The following is a 19,973-nucleotide window of genomic DNA, read 5'->3' as shown; positions in this document are numbered from 1 at the left end:
CTGGTGGGAAGGAAGAAGAAGCTTGAACCAAACAACAGGGCTGGGTTCATGTTCTTAATACTTTGAGCAAACTGCAGTGATCTTTACTCTGATGGCATGGGGTTGGGGGGGTGGTTAGTCTTTTCCACAGCAGGGTGCTCAGAAAGCCAGGTCCTTGCAGCGGGTGCCTACCTCTTGGCACAAACTAAACAAGAGACAAATTAAACAAGGGCAGGACCGATTGTCTCAGAGTGACCAGGGGCTTGGGGTTTGGCTGCTCAGGCGCGCTAAAGGGAATCATATATTCAGGGGCTCTCCGGGCAATAACAGCCAGGAAAACTTTTAAAGCATTTTTAAAAAACCAATCTCACATTTAACTTAGGCTAATGTAATAATTCTATACAATATATACTATTAAACCACGTATCGCAATATTTATTTATTTATTTGTTTATTTTTAAGATTTTATTTATTTATTTGACAGAGAGACACACAGCGAGAGAGGGAACACAAGCAGGGGGAGTGGGAGAGAGAGAAGCAGGCTTCCCGCGGAGCAGGGAGCCCGATGTGGGGCTCGATCCCAGAACCCTGAGATCATGACCTGAGCCGAAGGCAGACGCTTAACAACTGAGCCACCCAGGCGCCCCCGCAATATTTATTATACTACATATTCATTATTATAAGATACTGGAGCCTACATTTGAACTCCCAACAGAGGTTGCATCTAGGGCCAGCAGGCTTTCTATGAGATAGTCTAGTATCAGAATTAAAAAAAAAAACAAACGTTTAAATCAAAATTATCCTTCCAGGACGCACCTCTTCCTTGCCTTTGCATATTATGCTTTTTAGTAGATGGATTCAATACCACTGGTTGTGATTCTCCAAACCTCATTCTTTCAAGCAGGCTTCTCTCCCCCAGCTTCTAAACCATAGTTCTTGACGAACTTACCAGCTTGCATGATCATTACATAAAATAAGCTGATCTGCATAGGATTAACACCAACTCACCCGATCTAGCCAAGCTGACCCCCTCCCAGTTTACCAGGAGCCTGGTGAAGACAGTAGCCTCCTGAGCCCTATAGCCAGGCCTCCCCAACCTGTTTCCCTTCCTAAGCTAGCCACTCAGCATGAATTATACTGTAACCCCCTCAAAGAGCTAACCCTGCCACCCAGAACGACCCCAGGCTCTTGCTCCAAAGAGCTCTTTGGGTCTTTTTCTGTGTCCACCTTCCCTAGGAGGTAGGGGGTGGGGGAGGGAACATTGACACTTGTCGAGAATCTTCTATGTGTTAAGCTAGTAGAAATTATTACCATTCCCATTGTGCAGATGGGGAAACTGAGGTTCAGCTGGGAAGCAGCTTGGCCATGGTGACTCCAAAGCCCCTGTTCTTTCCCCTGGAGCACTCCCTCAGTCTTCTGGGGCTTGACCACAGCCCCTCTCACCATCCCCCCCCTTCCTCGGAAGGAGAACCAGCTGCTGACCCCTCCCGCAGGCTCCCCCCTGGGACCTGGGACCTCACCCGCTAATGCAGTCTCTAGACCCCAGAACTTCATGCTCATCTCAGTGCAAACCTCATCTTGCAGTATTGCACCCCTATATGGGACATGGGACACAGCCTTAGTGATCACAATCCTCCTGCTTCCTCCTCCCTCCTGAGCCCCACATCTCCAGGGCTCCAGGAAGTGTGGGTGGCAACCGAGGGCTAGGGGGAGACAACATTCCAGGCGCACCTGAAGAAGTAATTTCAAAGGAGCAGAGCAAAGTGAGAAGTCACTTTTTCCCATAAAGAGAGAGTCTGGGATTGTGTGAGCAAAGGGGAAAATGTTTAGGTTCTTCCCCACCCTTGGAGAGCAGTGAGCAGTCCGGTATGGGAGGTGGGGAGTTGGCTGCCAAACCCGGCTGTGGAATTACCCCGGGGAACAGGGAAGGGTTCGTTTATGTTTTTACTGTCCTGTCTCTCTCCCCTTGCCTACCCTTATTCTCTTCTCCTGGTTCAGAGGGAAACCACGAAGTATGAGGCCTTCACTCAGCTATACTGAGTCCACCTTTGAAAGAGTGGGTTGAACATCGGGCTCCCTGCTCGGCAGGGAGTCTGCTTCTCCCTCTGACCCTCCCCCCTCTCATGTGTTCTCTCTCATTCTCTCTCTCTCAAATAAATAAATAAAATCTAAAAAAAAAAAAAAAAAGAAAGAGTGGGTTGAAATCACGGGTCAAGAGCAGGTGTGGTCAGCTCCAGCTGGGCCCTGCCCTCCTGTCTCCACCACTTCTCTCCAGCCCTCCTGGGCAGTGAGGGGTGGTCTCAGCATGGACATGAGGAGGCAGGGTTGGGAGCTCCTGGGTTGGCTGCCTGCCCAGCCTCCTACCCCTGGGAAGTTTGATCAAGGGGTCAAGTATGGACATTGCCTTTGGTCACCCAGACTGGCTTGGTAGCTCAGCGGTGACTGAGGCAGGTGTTTGGGACTTCCAGGGCCAGCCCAGGGTGATGAGGCTCACTGGCTAGGCTTCCCTGTAGAGGTCATCTATTGTAATGACTCTTACATTTACCCTTCCCAAACTTTCTTCAGAGGTTATGCTGGGTTGGATTAGTGTCCCTGCAAAATTCATGTCACCAAGAATCTCATTGTGACCTTATCTGGCGATAGACTCTTTTTTTTTTTTTTTAAGATTTTATTTATTTTTGAGAGAGAGAGAGAGAGTGCACGATCATGGGGAGGGGCTGAGGAAGAAGCAGTCTCCCCGCTGAGCTCAATCCCAGGACCCCAGGATCACAACCTGAGCCAAAGGCAGACGCTCAACTGAATGAGCCACCCAGGCGCCCCTGGGGATAGAGTCTTTGCAGATATAATCAGTTACGTTAGACAGAGGTCATACTGGCTTAGCGTGGGCACTACTCCAATGACTCGTGTCCTTATAAGAAGAGCGAACAGACAGACACATGGGGGAGAAGAGGACACGTGAGGAGGGAACTGCAAGCTGCGGAACACCAGAGCTTCCAGCAACCAGCAGTTAGAAGAGGCAAGGAAGGTTCTCGCCTAGCGCCCTTGCAGGGAGCATGTTCCAATTAGCGCCTTGATTTAGGACTTCTGGCTTCCAGAACTGTGAGAGAATACATTTCTGTTGCTTTCAGCCACCCGGTTTGCAGTGCTTTGTTACAGCAGCCCTAGGAAACTAATACTGAGATCCTCTTGGATTGCCGTCCGTGAGCTTCCTCCATTGCCCAACATACCCCCGAGCTCAGGGCCACAGACCCAGAGGGCCTGTCACTAAATGGCCCTTCACCCACGTCTAGATCCCTCTAGACTGTGACCCTGTGAGGGCAGGGGCTGTGGCTTGCTCATCTCAGCATCCCCTGTGCCAGGCACAGTGCCTGGCCCACAGGCTCACAGATTAACTCGGCTGTTGGAGTGCCAGGCTAACGCTCCATCCAAGTTCTGTTGCCTCCATTGTACACTGGGGAGTGGGGCTTGCTGGGGCTCCCTGGCTCTGCTCCCCCTCGCTCCCCTTGGTCTTCTCTGCCAGCTGGTTCCTTTCTCCAGGGGAGCACCGGCCTCATTCAGCTAGATTTTGTTTCAGGACCATTTCCATCTTCTGCTCTAACCCCTTGGCTAAGTACCACTCCCCCCCCCCCCCCCACACACATTTCTCTTTCCAATTCCTTCTGAATCACTTTCTCTAGAATATTCTCCTGGGCTATGTATCAAGTCTCAGGTATTCAAATGAGAAGCCTGGCAGTTGGTCATGGATCATGGCAGGGAACCCACCCAGGAAGGCATCCTTAAATGACTCTACCTGTTTCTCAACCCATCTGCTGTCCTTAATCCATCTGTCATTTTTAGCTCAACTGAGTAATTGTCGCATTCTTTTGGTTTCACCTCTACCATTAGATTGTTAGCATTAGAGACTTCATGGACCCCAAGTGTCCAAGGATACACCCCACATCCTGTAGACATAGCTAATTCACGTTCATTGACTTCCTGCTCTAGAAGGAAGGTCAGAGCAGTCTACAAAAACACACAAGGCCTGATTCTAGCCTAAGGAAATGAGCCTAAATATGCAAGGAGCTTTAGGCGCAAGACTCTCAACTCTTCATTACTTGTAATAGGACAACTGTAAATAACCCGTGTCCAACATAATTAAATAAGATATAGTAGCAGTCCACTCAATGAAATTTTATGAAAAATACATGAATGAAGGGTTCACAGTGACAGGAAGAAATGCTTGGGTTTAAAGTTACATTGTAAAAAGGGATCCGAATTTTATCTACGATAAGATAGATTAAGACTATGTATATGAACTATTCATGGGGAAGAGGCTAGGAAACTATCAGTGTACTAGGAGAGGTTTTTCTTGGTGGTGGATCATTGGGGATGGGTTTTTTCTCTCTACTTTTAAATATTTTCCATATTTGCTATAATGGGCATGCATTACTTTTATAATGGGAAAAAACCCAACTACTAAGCTTTATTTTAAAAGACTATTTTCGGGGCGCCTGGGTGGTTCAGTCGTTGAGCGTCTGCCTTCAGCTCGGGTCATGATCCCAGGGTCCTGGGATCGAGCCCCGCATCGGGCTCCCCGCTCAGCGGAAAGCCTGCTTCTCCCTCTCCCACTCCCCCTGCCTGTGTTCCCTCTTTCGCTGTGTCTCTCTCTGTCAAATAAATAAATAAATAAAATCTTTAAAAAAAAAAAAATAAAATAAAATAAAAGACTATTTTCGGCCTGGCCTGGACTCTGTCAGCACACGGAGTTGGAGATGTCTGTTTGTTGGCTGTCCGGGCTGAGAGGACAGTCTGCCATTATTCAGTCCCCATAATGACAACATGTACCAAGTGTTGCCTGTGAACACGGGTTTACACTAGGGGCAGGGATTCTGGTTGGGGGGCCAGGAATGTTCGAGAACAACCGGATAAACGTGGGAGGCAGGGCAGCAAAGCAGAATGAGCCCTGGAGCCATGGGGCCAAGGCCCATATCTGCCACTCACCAACTCCGTGAACTCGGACACTCCCTTCTCTCTGGGCCTGCACCTCTTCCCTGGTGGAACGGGGAGTGTGACTGCACCATCACCAAGGTCTCTTCCACTTCCAAAGTTAGGTTGAGTTCTCTTTCTCTTTCAGAATTTAGAAAGGGAAACCTAACTGTAGGACACAGAGAGCAAATCTGGGCCCCTGGGGGCTGGACTTTCGACAGCCCTGTGGCTAACTGCCTGGCCTTCTTTTCTTCTCTTTAAATTTGAGTGAATGGCTAAATATAGATTTCCGGGCCTCAAGTCAGGGTACTTCCCATCTGCCTCTGCCTGCACACTCAGGATGGGGCTTGCTGGGGCTCCATCCTTCCTCCTTCACAGGGACTCCAGGCAGGAAGGTGCTGCTTGGGTAAGCATTTCGCCCCCCTCTGCCTCAGAAGTAAAATGAGAAGGGAAATGAGCTAATAGGAGTGAAAATGCTCGTCACTTCTAAAGATATGGGCTGAGACATCCAATCTGGGGAGAATGATGGGGGCCTTTATGGGGCCCAAACGCCAGGGCCCCCGCTTTCACGGGGGTCTGGGAGCCAAGGCCTGGGGAGCAGAGCTTCCCGTCTTCACTTCGGTGACCTCCTCGGCAGTGACCTGACACCTGTTAGAGGAGTCCCGCAGGCGGGGTGGAAATAACCAGGACCTGGCACCACTGCGTTGCTCACAAGAGCATGAGGTTGGCTTGAAAGCTCAGGTGCACCAGGAAGGAGCTAGCTGCTGGAGCCTGTCAACTCACCTCGCCCCGTGCAGCTGGTACAGCTGTCCTTCCTGAAAGGCACGTTTCCATGTCTACCTGGGGGACTTAACAAACCGTTCGGCATAGAGTAAGCACTGAGCACGTGTTTGATCCCTTCGTTTGCTCTGGAGGCAGGCCGACCTAGGCTGGAGCTACAGCTTTGTGACTTACTGTGTGCTCTGGCCCGGGTGAGATCAGGGGAGCTATAGAATTCTCCAGTTTCGCCTGATCACCCAACCTGGACCATGACTCAGTGATGACGGGAGGATGTGTTCCTCTTCCTGAACCAGGGTTCTCTCCCATGTGAGACAGGGGTGATATGCATCTCACAGGGTTATGGGGTCATACACAGGGCCTGGCACTCTAGTTACAAGTCTTTTTGTTCAGGACTTCATAGATCAGATTTAATAAACATCTGACTTCTTACCCCATCTCAATCTAGGTGTGGTAAGTCTGATCAGAAGGAACTTTATTAGCAGCATGAGGGTCTATCAGGGCATATATTATAAGGATGTAAGCAATTTTAGCATTCCCCCCCCAAAAAAACCTAGGACTTCCCACTCTGATTAGCTTAGAAGAGAAATCTCCCTTTAGGATCTTGACTTTGCTGTCTAGAATCCAGGCTGAGTCTGTTCAAGCCAAGTCTGTATCTTTCTTCCATGTGAAAAGGTCATAATCTTATCCTTGCTCCAATTTACTTATACCTCAAGTCCAGACTGAGCTCTCTAGGTGCCCACACAAAATATCAGCTTAAAGTTAGTTTCAGTGGGGTACCTGGGTGGCTCAGTCGGTTAAGTGTCTTCCTTCGGCTCAGTCATTATCCCAGGGTCTTGGGATTGAGCCCCACATCGGGCTCCCTGATCAGTGGGGAGTCTGCTTCTCCCTCTGCCTCTCCCCCTGGCTTGTGCTCTCGCTCACTCTCTCTCAAATAAATAAATAAAATCTTTAAAAATAAATAAATAAAGTTAGTTTCAGGTTCCTGCCAGTGGTCTGCAGCCTAGGAGGTCTCCACCAGACAGGACAGAGAGAATCCACTCATTGCCTCCCCTCCTACTCACCCCTCTGTGTCCCCATCAGATGCCTTGGGAGGGGAGAAGGAAAGACAAAGAGAGGGGCATTTGTTGCAGAGACAGAAGAATCCCAGCTCTGGAAAAGGAGCAAGTTGAGAAGGAGCCAGGCAGAAAGGGAAACCGGGAGGGGAACTGGAGGTAGCCGGGGAAAAGATGAATGAGATGTGTACACACCCGTGTCTAAAACCCGACGGGGACACAGCAAAGACCCTGGATGCAGATAGGCCTGGAAATTCTTTTCCAAACTTCTCCTTGTCCCCCAGCTACACTCATTTGTCTCTACCTTTAGGGATGATGTTAGGAAGGAAAGAAGAGCCAAGTGCCTTTTCCAGGTGTCTTAATGTTTCTAAAACACTTTAACGTGTATGAGCTCACCTTTGAGGTGCGTGTTACTTGACAAAGATTCTTGTCTTGATTAGATCTTAAGCTCCTGAACCTCCTAGGCCCATCTATGCACTTCCTTGTAAAATCCAGTTTTAGCAAGAACCCTGCTGATTCAGTTCACCAAGAGTGCGCCATCCTCAATATTCGATCACCTCAATGTCTGATCTGGTTCCTCACCCCCCATCACCCCCCAGGTGATGTCTGGTCACCCAGCCTGTCTTCAGCAAGAGCCCAGTTAGGTTGGTTTCTCCAGAATCCCACTTACCCCTGATGCTTTCTCTTCATAATTTTCCATCCACTGACCCCCTTCTGCGCTCCACTCCTTGGCTGTAAGTTTCCACTTGTCCATGCTGTATTCGGAGTTGAGCCTGGTTCTATCCTGAAGTCCTTTCCCCTGCTGCAAGAGTCCTGAATAAAATCTGCTTTTATCGCTTTCACTACTGTCCAGCTCTGGTTTTTCTTTGACATATTATCCCTGTTTCATAGATGAGGAAACCAAGGTTCAAGAGGCTGTGACTTACCTTGGGCGGCAGAGCTGGTCTTTAAACCCAAGGCGTCCTAATGCCCAGTGGAATCTTGGCTACCACAGTGGCCTCTGAAGAACACTCTGTGCCTCTGGTCTTCCTTGCATTGGAAAGTGGGAGGTTATCTGTGAGATCAGGTCAACGGTATGTCCAACTCTTACTTTGGTCTAACCTGTAATGCTTTTTTCTACTCTGTAGATGGACAATGTAGTCCAGAGTGTCACCAAACAAAACACACAGCAAGTTAATGGGAAAACTCGTGAGCAAGACCTGACACAGAAAAATGATTAAGAAGGCCAAGCTGGGCCTTGATGTCTATGTAAATTCTCTTCAGTGATCTCCTCCTCCTATTCTGTCTAGGTACTCTATGCCTGAAATCCCCCTTTACCTTTATGAGTTTCCTGCTCCCAGGAGAGAATGGGATTAACTCATCCATACAGAGGTAGAAGGACTGATGGGGACACCATGCTACTTTTCTGCAGTATCTGTATTCTAACTGGAAGGTCTGGCCTTTGTGCTTTGGCTGCAACTGGACTTTTAGCTTCAGCAAGCAAGAAGCCATCAGGGTGGCCCTCTGAGAGGGCATCACGGTGTCAGCCATTTACTCCTCTTTGGATATGGCTTGCTCTACCTGGGAATGTGGAAATGCTAACTCCTCTTCCTGGGTTGTGTGGTGTCTGAGAGCCTGAGTTCCCTGCTTTGGGACCAATCACTCCACAGATCCCCATACTCAGGGAACCAAGTCTTGAGGAACCAGAAGCCCAGGTTCATGCTGTGGCAAGGGGTGGGGGAAGAGCTACCCCAACTATCTTCCCTTTAGAACTGGGATCGGCACACCCTGTCTGGGGTTCCTCCCCCTTCTTGGTTGTGGGCAGGTCCCAATAAGTAAAAATGGGGTGACCTGAGCCCTAAGATCTCCAGGAGAATCCCACAGTTTCTTGTGGGGTCACTATAACTTCTCCCCAGGTTCTACCCTCAATCCCACTATCCATCCCAGATCCCTGAAGCCACTTTCCCAGGTTGCCTTGGGCTCTCTGGACCCTGGCTCTGTGCTCCCTCCTCTGGAAAGAAGAAACCCACCATTTTGTGAGAGTCTACTGTGTGCCTGGTGCGGAGCAGATATTCTGAGCCCAACACCCCTTTCCAAAAGTTGCATACAGGGTCTTTCTTTTTTTCTTTCTTCTTTCTTTCTTTCTTTCCTTTCTTTCTCTTTCTTTTTCTTTCTTTCTTTCTTCTTTCTTCTTTCTTTCTTTCTTTTTTAAGATTTTATACATATATATTTGAGAGAGAGCGAGAGCGCATGTATTGGGGAGCAAAGGGGGAGGGAGAGAGAGAGAGAGAGGGAAAGAATCTCAAGCAGACTCTGTGCTGAGCACAGGGCTCAAAGTGGGGCTTGATGTGGGGCTCGATCTCACCACACTGAGATCATGACCCTGAAATCATGACCTGAGCTGAAACCAAGAGTTGGAGGCTTAACGACTGAGCCTCCCAGGACCGCTACATACAGGGTATTTCTGATTCCTACCTCTCACCCCATTGTTCCCCCCACTCTCTGTGTTTCTTAGGGTCTTCTCAAATCTCACTCTTCTCCAATTCATACAGCCCCAAACTCACTCCCTCTTGGGCCCTTTGTTTTCCATTCTCCCCTCCTCTTTCTCCTGAAACCACCCAGCTGCCTCCCGCTGTAGCAGTCCAAAGCTCTGGCAGGACAGGGCAGCCCTGGGGGGAGGGAGGAGAGGGCCCAGGATTCCAGGCAGAAGGGTGGCCCACTCATTCCCAGTGTGCCCTGGTTTCTATCCCCCCACGCCCCCCTTCCATCCTTCCCCCTAACTGGCTCAGGCTGACCAGGGCAGAGCAATAGGTGTATCAGTGTTTTCTTTTTTTTTCCTGGTGGGAGAAAGAGGTGGAGATTGAAGAAAGAAAAGACATGGCAAGGATGATTGGCATGGGGCCCCACCTTCTTTTGTCCTACTCCTTCCGTACTCTGGCCCCTCAGGGAAATACACCTGTTTCAGGCCAGCAGCCGGTTGGGACAAGTTCACCTCTATTCCTCACACTGCTGCTTCTGTCCTGAGGAGCTTCCCTGGGGGAGCCTGAGGGACTCTTTCTGGAGCCATGAGGGGGGCCCAGTGGAAAAGGGTCCCCTGGGTGTTCCTGAGCTGCTTATGTTCCTGCCTCCTTTGGCCGATGGTCCTGGGTAAGTGATGCAGCATTCTGGGGCAGGGAAAAGCTGACTTCAGGGAGCTGGGGCTGTCATGGAGAGAGGGAGGGAGAGAATGAAGAGGAGAATGAGAGAGGGAGAGGGAGGGAGGGAAGGAGGGAGAGGGAAGAGAGAGAAGTGATGGGACAAGATGGGAGAGAGGTGGGAGAACAAAAGAGAGAAAAGAGGAGATAGAGACAGTGCGAAGCAGAGAGGTGCTTAGGGGGCATGAGTGGCCTGGTTTGGGGAAACCCATGGGGGGGAAAACAGGGCTTTATTTTGTGGGGAGAAAGAGACAGATAGGTGGAACTGTAGAAAGAGGGAAAGAGAGTTGAGGAGAGAGGCTGATGAAGAAAACAGAAAAGCTGGGTGACAGGACCTGAAGGAGAACTGACATAAAGATGCAGAGTCAGAAGAAAAGACAGGTGAGAAACAGATGAATCAAAGTGAGCATGCGCGAGAGAGAACGAGAAAGAGAGAGAGAGAGAAAGAATGGGGGAAAGGGGAAAAGCGGAGGAGACACGCAGACCTGAAAGAAAGGGACCCAGGAAGAGGAGAACGCAGACTGGCTTAGAAACAGGTGGGGACCAGAGGGTAGCTGAGGTGTCTAGCTGTTGGCTTCTTGCCTCTGACCTGGGATTGAAAAGCCTCCTCTTGGGCTAATGCCCTCAGGGCAGGGCTCATAGACCTGGTGTTGGCCTTGGCCTCCTCCACACACCCCCACTTCCCTTCTATGAATGGAGCTGGTGTGGGGATGGAAGCAAGGCCTGTTGGAGAAGTCTGCCCTGCATCCTGCAGTCCTCTACCTTCCAAGCTGCCCCTCTCTGGCTCTAGGATGGGGTTTCATTCTGTATTTCTGGGTGTCTGTGTCTTCTGAGAGGCTCTGGGGGCCAGGAGAGGATGAGGGGTCCGAAGCCCAAACCAAAGACATAATCACATCTCTTTCCCCTCCTCGACAGGCCTAGGGAAGCTTTCAGCCAAGGGATCACTTCTTGGGAGTGGGTCAGAAGGAATATACTCTCTTAAAGATAGTAAGAGACCCAGTACTGGTGAAGTGGAATGTTCTGCCTTCCTTGAAATGTGTAAGGGCTTGGCTAAGAGCAAATGAAACAACTATCTCCCCAAATCTCCAGCCCCCCAGCCCCCCACCCCCACCCAACCTACTCATCACATAGTAGGGAAATGGAGGCCAGAAGGAGCATCTAGAGCCTGCAGTGGCCAGCCACTTAGGAGTAAAAGAGAGGGATGCAGAAGGAGTGTCCATGGGAGTCATGACCATAGGCAATGGGGACAAGGTGGCTTGGATTTAGGGGCCCTGGGGCCCAGACTTGGCTTTAGCACTAACTGATCTGGTCACCATGTCCAGGTCCTCTTGTCCTTTCTCTCTCCACACCACGGTTCCCCTATATAAAAAGTGGGGTGGTGAATGGATTCCCAAGTTCTTAAGTTTTGATATTCTGTTGTATAAAGTCGACAGAAAAAGTGTTCAGTACTAACTCTGCACTTAGCCCTGTCTTAGGGTCCTCTTGCTTGGGAGGAGCCAGAGAGTTTGTGGAGAAGAGCCTAGAGGGCAAGAACTTGGGTGGGGGTGGGCAGGAAAAGCCATGGGGAGCCACAGGGTATGAGCAAGAGAAGGAGGAAAGGACCATGAAAGTGAGGGCCTGGAAGAAGTACAGAGCTGTCCTGGAGTGCTGGGGCCCGTGCATTGTTGAGGGGACAAGATGGAGCTGGCTTGGAAAGGAGGTGGGTGTGGGGTGGGAAGTGGTGCCCCAAGCATCAGACTGAGCATTCAGAGGACATGGCGGGAAAGACAGTCTCCACAGGACAGGTATTTAGCCCCCCACATGTGCCCCAGGGAGCTTCTGGGCAAGCAGAAACTGGTCAGTCCCATTCCCTTGGATTGCTGAGGGTGACTGATGGGTGACCTGCCCGACAGAAGCTAGAGCCCATTTCCACACTTGCTGCCAGCATCCTCACCCAGGCGGAGCCCCTGCGCCCGGCTGGAGGGACAGCCCTGGGGTTTCCATGAAGATGTTGCAGTGGTAAGGACTTCCTTAAGGAAAAGCCCTGGCTGTCAAAAGTCAAAGGGCAAAAGGAAGGTGGGCAGAGGTGGGCTGGACAGGGAGCCAATGGAGTCAGAGGTGACTAGGGGTTCCCGGTGAGAATGACTCAGAAAGAAGCCTGGCACCCCTGATTCCATGCCCCACGGCAAGGAAACTGGATCAAAATCAAACCCAGTCTCCAATCCTATGTGTCCCAGTAATTAAGGGGCCGCCGCCCTGCCAGGGGCCACCACTGGGAGGTTACAGGCTGCTGCCAGTGCAGGCCAGAGGGGGCCACATCACAGAGGACCCCTCTCAGAGAACCTCCAGTCTGTCTGGGAAAGGCCTACCCAACTCACCCCCAAGGCCACAGGCCATCAGCCCCCACCCCCACACCCCACCCCAGGAAACTCTCGCTGTGCTTGGGGACACCCAAAAGGAGAGAATCCCTGAACAAGAGGTCCTAATAAGAAAATAGATCAAATTTAGGCCGGTGGCTCAGCAAAATGTACAGCAAAGAGCAGGAACTTCAAGTCAGAAAACCTTGAGTGAATGTTGCCTCTTAGCTAGCCCAGGGGACAGGAGAAGAGCCTCTTTAGCTTGGTGGCTTTATTGGCAGAATGAGTTACATGCGAAGGGACTAGTTCATAGGGTTGTGGTGAGGATAAAATGAGGTCGTCTCTGATATAAAGTAGAAGAGCCATAAAATCTCATTTGAGAGAAGGGACTGCTCCCTTTTAGAGCTGGGGAGATTGGGGGCAAAGAGGGTGAAGCTGGGAATAGAATGGCCATCTCTGTCGGCACAGGCATTTTCATTCATCTAGGCATTCTCGAGCCTCGGCAAGGCCACCCCTGTCCTTCCTGTAGGTTTGCAAGGGCTGGCTTGGCTCATTTAGAATGTGGCTTATGGCGTGAGCTGCCCCTGAAGGCCAGTTCTGCCATTGGGCAGAGCCCCCGCTAGAGCTGAGCCCACGGCTTCTTGAGGCCTTGCCCAGCGATCTCCTTCCCACCCTTGATTTCTGGGGCTCGGCTCCGGAGGCTGAGGCTGTCCTGGCCGTGACTGACAGGCGAGTGATTTATGCCTTCATGACCAGGAGAGGCCAGGAAGCAGTTGGCTTTCTATTTGCTCCAGCAAGTGGTTTTGCTGTCTATCCCCTGGTTTCGTGGCACCCCTAAATGCTTCAGATAGGCCCTTACTGTGGCTCTTGGGGCCACTTCTTCGAAGGCCAAAACTGAAGACTTTATAGACATCTCTCCTCCTACTTCCAAACGTTCTCCTAGAATGTTTGTCTTTCCTTCTACTGCGCTGAATTCATGGCAAGCAGACGCTTAGTCATCATTGTATGCCTATGGCCCCAGCACAGCACTGAGGAGTGGAGTTGAAATGAACTCAACTTATTGGCACTTTGTACAGGTCCAAATACTCAGCATCTTCCTTGAGACCCTGAAGAGGCCCCAGGAACTGGGTGTCTGTGCTTGCACACGAGACCTCTAGAGTCATGGCCCTGCTCAAACAGAGGGCACTGGCTTACGCTGCAGGCAGCTCGGTGAGCGTTTTTAAGGTTGCATAGAAATCTACTCTCCCAGCTAAAATAGAAACTTGAATCCCAAAAGGCCTGTTGCCGATGGGCTTTGGGGACTTCAGGGTAGGAAAGAGCTTGGAGTTATTCATTCACTTGTTGAACTTCTACTCATTCCAAGTACTCTAGACACAAAGATGAATAAGTCATGCATGGTTCCTGCCTCCAAAACTTTTTAAATGTCACACAGCCACTAAGTAGGGCAGCTGGGACTAGAATCCAAATTTCCTGACTCCTCATTTACTGGGTTTGCACTGCATAACAAAACCTTTTACAAATGAATCTCCAAACCAGCCAAGCCCATCAATGAGGATGGACTGAAGCACACACAACCCCTGTTGAGATATTCATTCATTTGTTCGTTCATTTGTTCATTCATTCATCTGTTCATACATGTGTTAATTAAACAACTATTTAAGGAGTGCCCGACATTGTTCTAGGGCAGAACTGTGTGTACACAGTGAGAGATGGAACAGACAGGGCCCAGCCTCCTGGAGCGAAGATCTAGTATGCAGAAAGAAAGAAAATAATTACAGAAAAATTCCCAACTACAAATGTGGTTCTATGTTAAACAAGTATTCTGATGAGAGCAAAAGAGGGAGACTTCATTTAGATTAGTAAGTCCAGGAAGGCCTCTCTGACCAAGTGCTGCGCTCTGAGCTGAGACAAGAAGGAGGAGTAGTGAGCCAGGTGGAGGCAGGGGAGAGAAGGAGCACCAGCCAGGCGGGGGAAGACATGCAGAGGCAGGAGAGAGCTTGACCGGGAAGGACTTGAAAGAGGTAGGCCTGGTCTAGATCACGCAGGGCCTTATAAACCGTGGAAGGGATTATGGGTTTTAAGGAACTAGAACGGGCAGACAGTGAGGAGTTTCAGGTAGAGGAATGACATAGTCAGATTTGAAATTTGGCATGATTACTCTGGATACAGTAGAGGAAAATGGATTGGAAGTAGACAAGGGTGAAATGGGAGACCGGTTAGTTGTTGGCAGCAGGAGTCCAGGCAGAAGGTCCTATGGCTTGCCCAATGGTGGCCGTGGAGATCTGGGAAGGGAACGGACAAGTGAAAACAGCAGCCGGTCACAAGGACTGCTGCCTTCACCAGGATCTCAGACCTTTGTAATGGCCAAGATAACAGGCAGCACAAAGTGCCATTTATTGAGCTTAGGTACTGAGCTAAGCATTTCGCACGCAGCACACACATTGTTATTACTGTTATCTACCATCATCCCACTTTTACAGATAAGGACCTCAAGCCTCAGAGAGGTCAAGTAACTTGTCCAAGTCACACAGTGAATGTTGGTCAGTTTGACTCTAGAACCCACACTTTTAGCCACTCCATGGCCTTGTCAGATTCTGCTGTTCATTGTCCATGTCGGACTCAGAAAGGACCTAGTTAGGGGGGTCAGAAACACTGTGTCTGTGAGGAATCACGGCTAAAACAACCAAGCAACCACTAAATCACAGTAGTTACTACAATCTTGCTTTCTTGCTTCAGTTCCTTCTTCCCTGAGTCAAAGACTGGCCAGCCTGTGTTTTGAGGGAACTGAGGTATCGAAAAAGCCACTGGCATCATTAAAGCTTCTTCAAGTATCTCCTTCCTTTTCCTCATTAGTAAATGGAGCCACCTCCTTTGAGCTGATCACAAACATTTAGGTCAATCACACTGTGGAAAAAAAATTAAGAATCTGCCCTTCACAGTTGGCTCCTAGGCAAGAACTTTATCTTTCCTTTCCAACTATACCCACTGAAGTCACGCCACAAACAACACCTATCAACTAGGCATTCTTCACCTTGGATACCATCACAGGTCACTTGACTGAACTTCTGCCGGCGTCTATGTAGCAGCACCAAGGTTACCCTGGTGAAAACCCCAGGAGCTCCAGAACCTAGCCAAGAAGTGTCAAGATCCAGCTTCCACCAGATGCTCACAAGCACAGCTCCAACTTTCTTTTCCCCACCCCTCCTCTCCTCAGAAGTTCGATCTCCAGCCTCCGCCATTTGGTTTTGGAGCTCATCTCTCCCTGGCTCCCATCTGAGGCAGACACACCCTCCTAGCCTAGGGTTGCCCTCAGGAGTTTGACTACCTTCTGCTGCGGTGGTGGTCATACCTCCCAGGCTGTAGCCGTTGTGTTGGCCTCCTCCTGGCCCTGGGACCACTGTGACAGTGACAGGAGAAACAGGTGCAACCTCACACTCTCTCCAAACCTCAGCTGAAGGAACCAAAGACCAGGGGATGGGGACACATGAATTTATTTATTCAACAGATATCTATGAAGTGATCCCTGTATGCCAGCCACCATTCTAGGTGCTGAAAATATCACAAGATCATTAATCCTAAGGACATTCTGAGTTTGTGACTTTCCTCATCTTGAATTCTAGGAACAATGGAGGAAAAATACCCAACAGACACAATACTGGTCACAGTTCTTGTTTCCTCTAAGATGAAAGTAGAAACACAAACCATAGCTACCACCTCCATTGTTACCTGTCATAGTCCCTACAGCCATAGCTCCAACAGCCATTGTATTTATCATCTCGCACCAACATGAGGTCCCTAAGGGGCAGCTCTGGGAACTTGCCAGCTCCCAAACCCTGACCACAGAGGGGCAGAAGCCTGAAATCACCCACAGCCCAGGAACTGCTCAGAAATCTCATTCTTTGGTCACCAAGAATTTCTGAGGGAATGGCAGTCTTCAGTCCTGAGAAACACAGACCCAGCTGTGTGTGAACAACAGTTTCCATGACCTAGTTCTTCTTCTGTGAGTGGGGCTGAGGCAGCACCCAAAACCTAGTTACTACCATGAGGATGAGAGCTGTGCCAATTCTGAGGCTGACACACACCCAGATGGCCCTTGGGGCTCCCAAATAGGGAGGCAAGACAGGTAGTCCTGCCTCCCTCTGCCAAACTCTTTATACCTTTCAGGGCACCTGCTGCCCATCAATGAGTCCATTTCCTCACAGTTGGGTGCTTCCTTAGCTCTCTACTGCCCCAGGCACAGCCTGGCAAAGGGCCCCACCAATCAGGAAACAGCAGCAGAAAAGTGAAACTTGGTGGATGATATGGCTCATGGCTTCCTCACCTCCAATTCCAGGAATAACTCAAGACAAACAGACCAGGCACTAAGAATAAACCTCTGTCTACAATGCACACACGTAAGACATAGGCTCTGCTTCTCTTCAAGGAGTAATTCACCACGCTGTGGGAATGTTATCTCCCACCAGCATCAACACTGCGGCCACCACTCCTTCACCCGAGTCAACAACACACCCATCACCTCCTCATACCTGTGGAGTCACCAGAGGGCCACAAAAGAGAAACGATGCCTATCAACACCATCAACCTCTGCCATCCCTGTAGCCCCCAGAGAACTCAGACTAGTGTTAGATACTTCCTACCAGATCCAGCTTAATAACTGCCTTGCTGAGAGCTCTCTCACTGCAGGGGTAGCCAAGAAACCCATGGAAGGTTCCAGGTCTCTGAAGGCAGAATGCCCTTGGTGCCCTCACTGGCCCTTGATGTAGCCTCCTCCCCGAGAGAACTTCTTTTAAACTATCCGTTTTAGACAATATCATACTTGTGTCTTTGGACAGTCTTGCCACCCCAAGGGGCCAACAACCATTGTAACTCACTGACATCATCACAGAAAAGGAGACACCAGGAAAATTGGCAGAAATAGCCTGGTGTCACATCATTTGCCCCTGAAAATGTGCTGAACTGCCCCCAGGGCTCAGAACACTCAGCTTGTGGCAGACTGAGAACTCAGGGAAAGTCAATCACCTTTTCTCCATCCCTTACTTCAGCTCTCCAGACGAAGGGTTAGAAGAGCCCAAACTGTGGAGAGGCTGTGCCCTCAGTGACAGTCCCAGAGCTGAACAACACTCACAATTTCCAAGCCTTGACTCTTACCTGTGAGCCCCCCACCTTGTCACTTACAAGGCACGCCGTGTTGGGCAAGTCACTCAGCCTCTCCAAATCTCAGTTTCCTCATCTGTGAAATGCAGGTACTATTAACTAAAAGAAGCTATAAAGCCCTATACAAATATGCAGTATCAACATTTTTATTATTTATAGTCAAAACGTACCTAGTGAGAGAAGTACAAAAGAAATCCCTATTCCCAACTATATGGACCAATTAACCACAGGTCAGTTGACATTCAAGAACTCAAAGAGGAGAAAATGTCTCTGACAGAAACATCTTGGTAATGGGCATTCCTTACAGAAACCACTCTGCAGTACAGACAGACCTACGGACAAGACTACTGAACACTCTTCTCAACCGCAGGATCATCCAGAACCAGATGGCCTCCCTCTAAGGACACATGCTTCAGGACCCTGATTTCCTTACCACAGTTGTGAGAGGATGACAGGAATAATTCCAGTCACCAGTCTCCATGACCCTGATAAGACAACTAGACCCATGCCCTCAGGATCCAAGCAGCTGCCTTTGAGGGAGGGCAATACAGGCATTCTCTCAAAGATCCCTGCTAAGGAGGTGATGAGAGACTCTTCTTCGCGGTTCCCATAGCTGAAGATCAAACCAGCAGTGGGGCAAGTTGGGGAGTAGAGCAATCAGGAGGAGCAGTTCGAAGCTGCTGCATTGGTCAGAGTAATGAGGTTAACACAGCAGAGTGAACTTAGAGACCATGATGGGAGCGATAATTTGGAGGAATAATAGTTGGTGCCAAATTGTGATGTTGGGGACAAGGAAGAAAAAAGAATCAAAGATGACTCAGGGGGGTTCTGTCCTGAGTACCTGGGGGACTGAGGTTACCATTAACATAGGAAGATAGAAAAACAGTCTGAGGAAAAGTTTAGCTTGGACATGTTGCATTTGACAGGACAGCCAGGGAATCACTGAAAGGTGAGTCTGGAAAAATGGGTGCGAAGCCAGGGTAGAGTTATAGATTTGTAAGGTATCAAAGTAGATGTAGTCTAGCCAGAAAGAAAGTGTAGAAAGAAAGGGAAATGTTGGAGATGACATCCAGAAGACTGACTTCATCTGGAAGCTGAGAAGAGAAGAGAAATGGCCCAGGGAGCAGAAGGAATGGGGAGCATATTGGATGAGCAGAATCATTCAGTTTAAGGAGGGCAATGCTGTGCAGATATTAAGGGGCACTGGCTGAGGAGAATCTTGATGTGGATGCCCAATAAATACTTGTTGACCAGATGCATGGATGGCGCCAGATTTCACAGAGACTAACGGGGACTGAAGAAAATTGGTTTTGGTGATTAGGAAGGAGGGGTTTTTTGGTAACTTTTCAGGAAAGTGTTTTTGTTAAGGTGACTGGGGTCCTGACTTTTCTTGTGGGTGAAACAAAAGATAGGGGATAAGAAAGACACAAGATGGATGAAAGACTTATTTTAGGTCAAGAAAGACTTAAACACATTTGTTAGCAGAAGGGAAGGAGACTCTCAGACAGAGAGAGGTGATGGGCTAAGTCACCTGAGGAGGGAGCAAGGGATCAGACGGCACCGGGTGTCTCTGTGTGTGTAGGCTTTGGTAGAGATTCAGCCCGTCTTCTGGGGGCAGGATGAGGGACCTGGAGAAGGCAGAGACATTTCCTGGTGGAGAGGGTTCTGGGACATAGGAGATCAAGTTAGATGGTCTTTTCAGTGAAGTAGAAGATGGATTGTCATAGAGAAAGGAGGGAAAGGAGAGGAGAGGAAAAACCTGTTTCTCTCAAATATCAACTCTTCACACTCAAATCCCTAGCTCTCAGCTCTGCAAATACGTTATGTATTTGGCCAGGTCGAGAACGACAGGCTTCAGTTGTCTAACAATCTGATAGCAGCTGAAGAGCTGGGCTTGCATGCTGGTAAAAGACAAGGTCTGTTCATTCCAGCAAAATTTGAGCACCAAGAATAAGGCTGGGAATATTCTTGAGAATCAAGCTTGATCAAGCCCCGAAATTTTAGTGCCTTACCACTTCAGTAAGGTGGTTTTAGCTTACAAAAAAAAAACTTAAGAGGAGATACTATAATTTTATTTTAAGGGTAGTGTTCCTTAAGATGTGGTCCATAGATCACAGGTACCAAAACCACCCTGGGCATGTGTTAAAGGCGGATTCCTGGACCCCACCCCATGTAGGGAATCAGACTCCGGTGGTGGGCCCCAGAATCCACTTCTTCAAGTTCCCCCAGGGATTTGGATGCACCCTATCTTCTGAGAACCACTTTCTACCAAGAAGAACTCCTCTAAGACTCTCCCGCCCACCAGGATTTCCTCCAGAGGAATAACCCACTGGAGGTTAGCAAACTGTTTTCCTAAATTGCTGACTAATCCATGGAAAGAGTGGCTTAAGATTTATTGCTTAAATGGTGGTGAAAGATATATTGATATAAGTAATGCTAATCTCTTCCTCCTAACGACAAGCCCAACAGATTTAGAGACTTGTTAAGACTGCTCCTACTCCCCTACAGGATAAAACGGAGTTATCAACCTGAAG

At 49.3% G+C, this 19,973-nt stretch overlaps 1 protein-coding gene across 1 annotated transcript in view; it reads left to right on the top strand.

Annotated features, from left to right (window-relative positions):
• Positions 1–9,820: 9,820 nt before the first annotated feature.
• The window catches only part of MUC4 (mucin 4, cell surface associated), a 59,625-nt gene continuing 49,472 nt past the window's right edge, over positions 9,821–19,973 (top strand). Inside the window, exon 1 of the mRNA XM_078059010.1 lies at positions 9,821–9,902. Coding sequence (XP_077915136.1) covers positions 9,821–9,902 — 82 coding nt within the window. The remainder of the gene's footprint in view (positions 9,903–19,973) is intronic.

This window comes from Halichoerus grypus, chromosome 1 (genome assembly GCF_964656455.1).
Source record: "Halichoerus grypus chromosome 1, mHalGry1.hap1.1, whole genome shotgun sequence".
In the NCBI taxonomy this organism is placed as follows: Eukaryota; Metazoa; Chordata; class Mammalia; order Carnivora; family Phocidae; genus Halichoerus; species Halichoerus grypus.
Note: the sequence above shows the minus strand (reverse complement) of the source record. Positions and strands in the feature narration are given on the sequence as shown.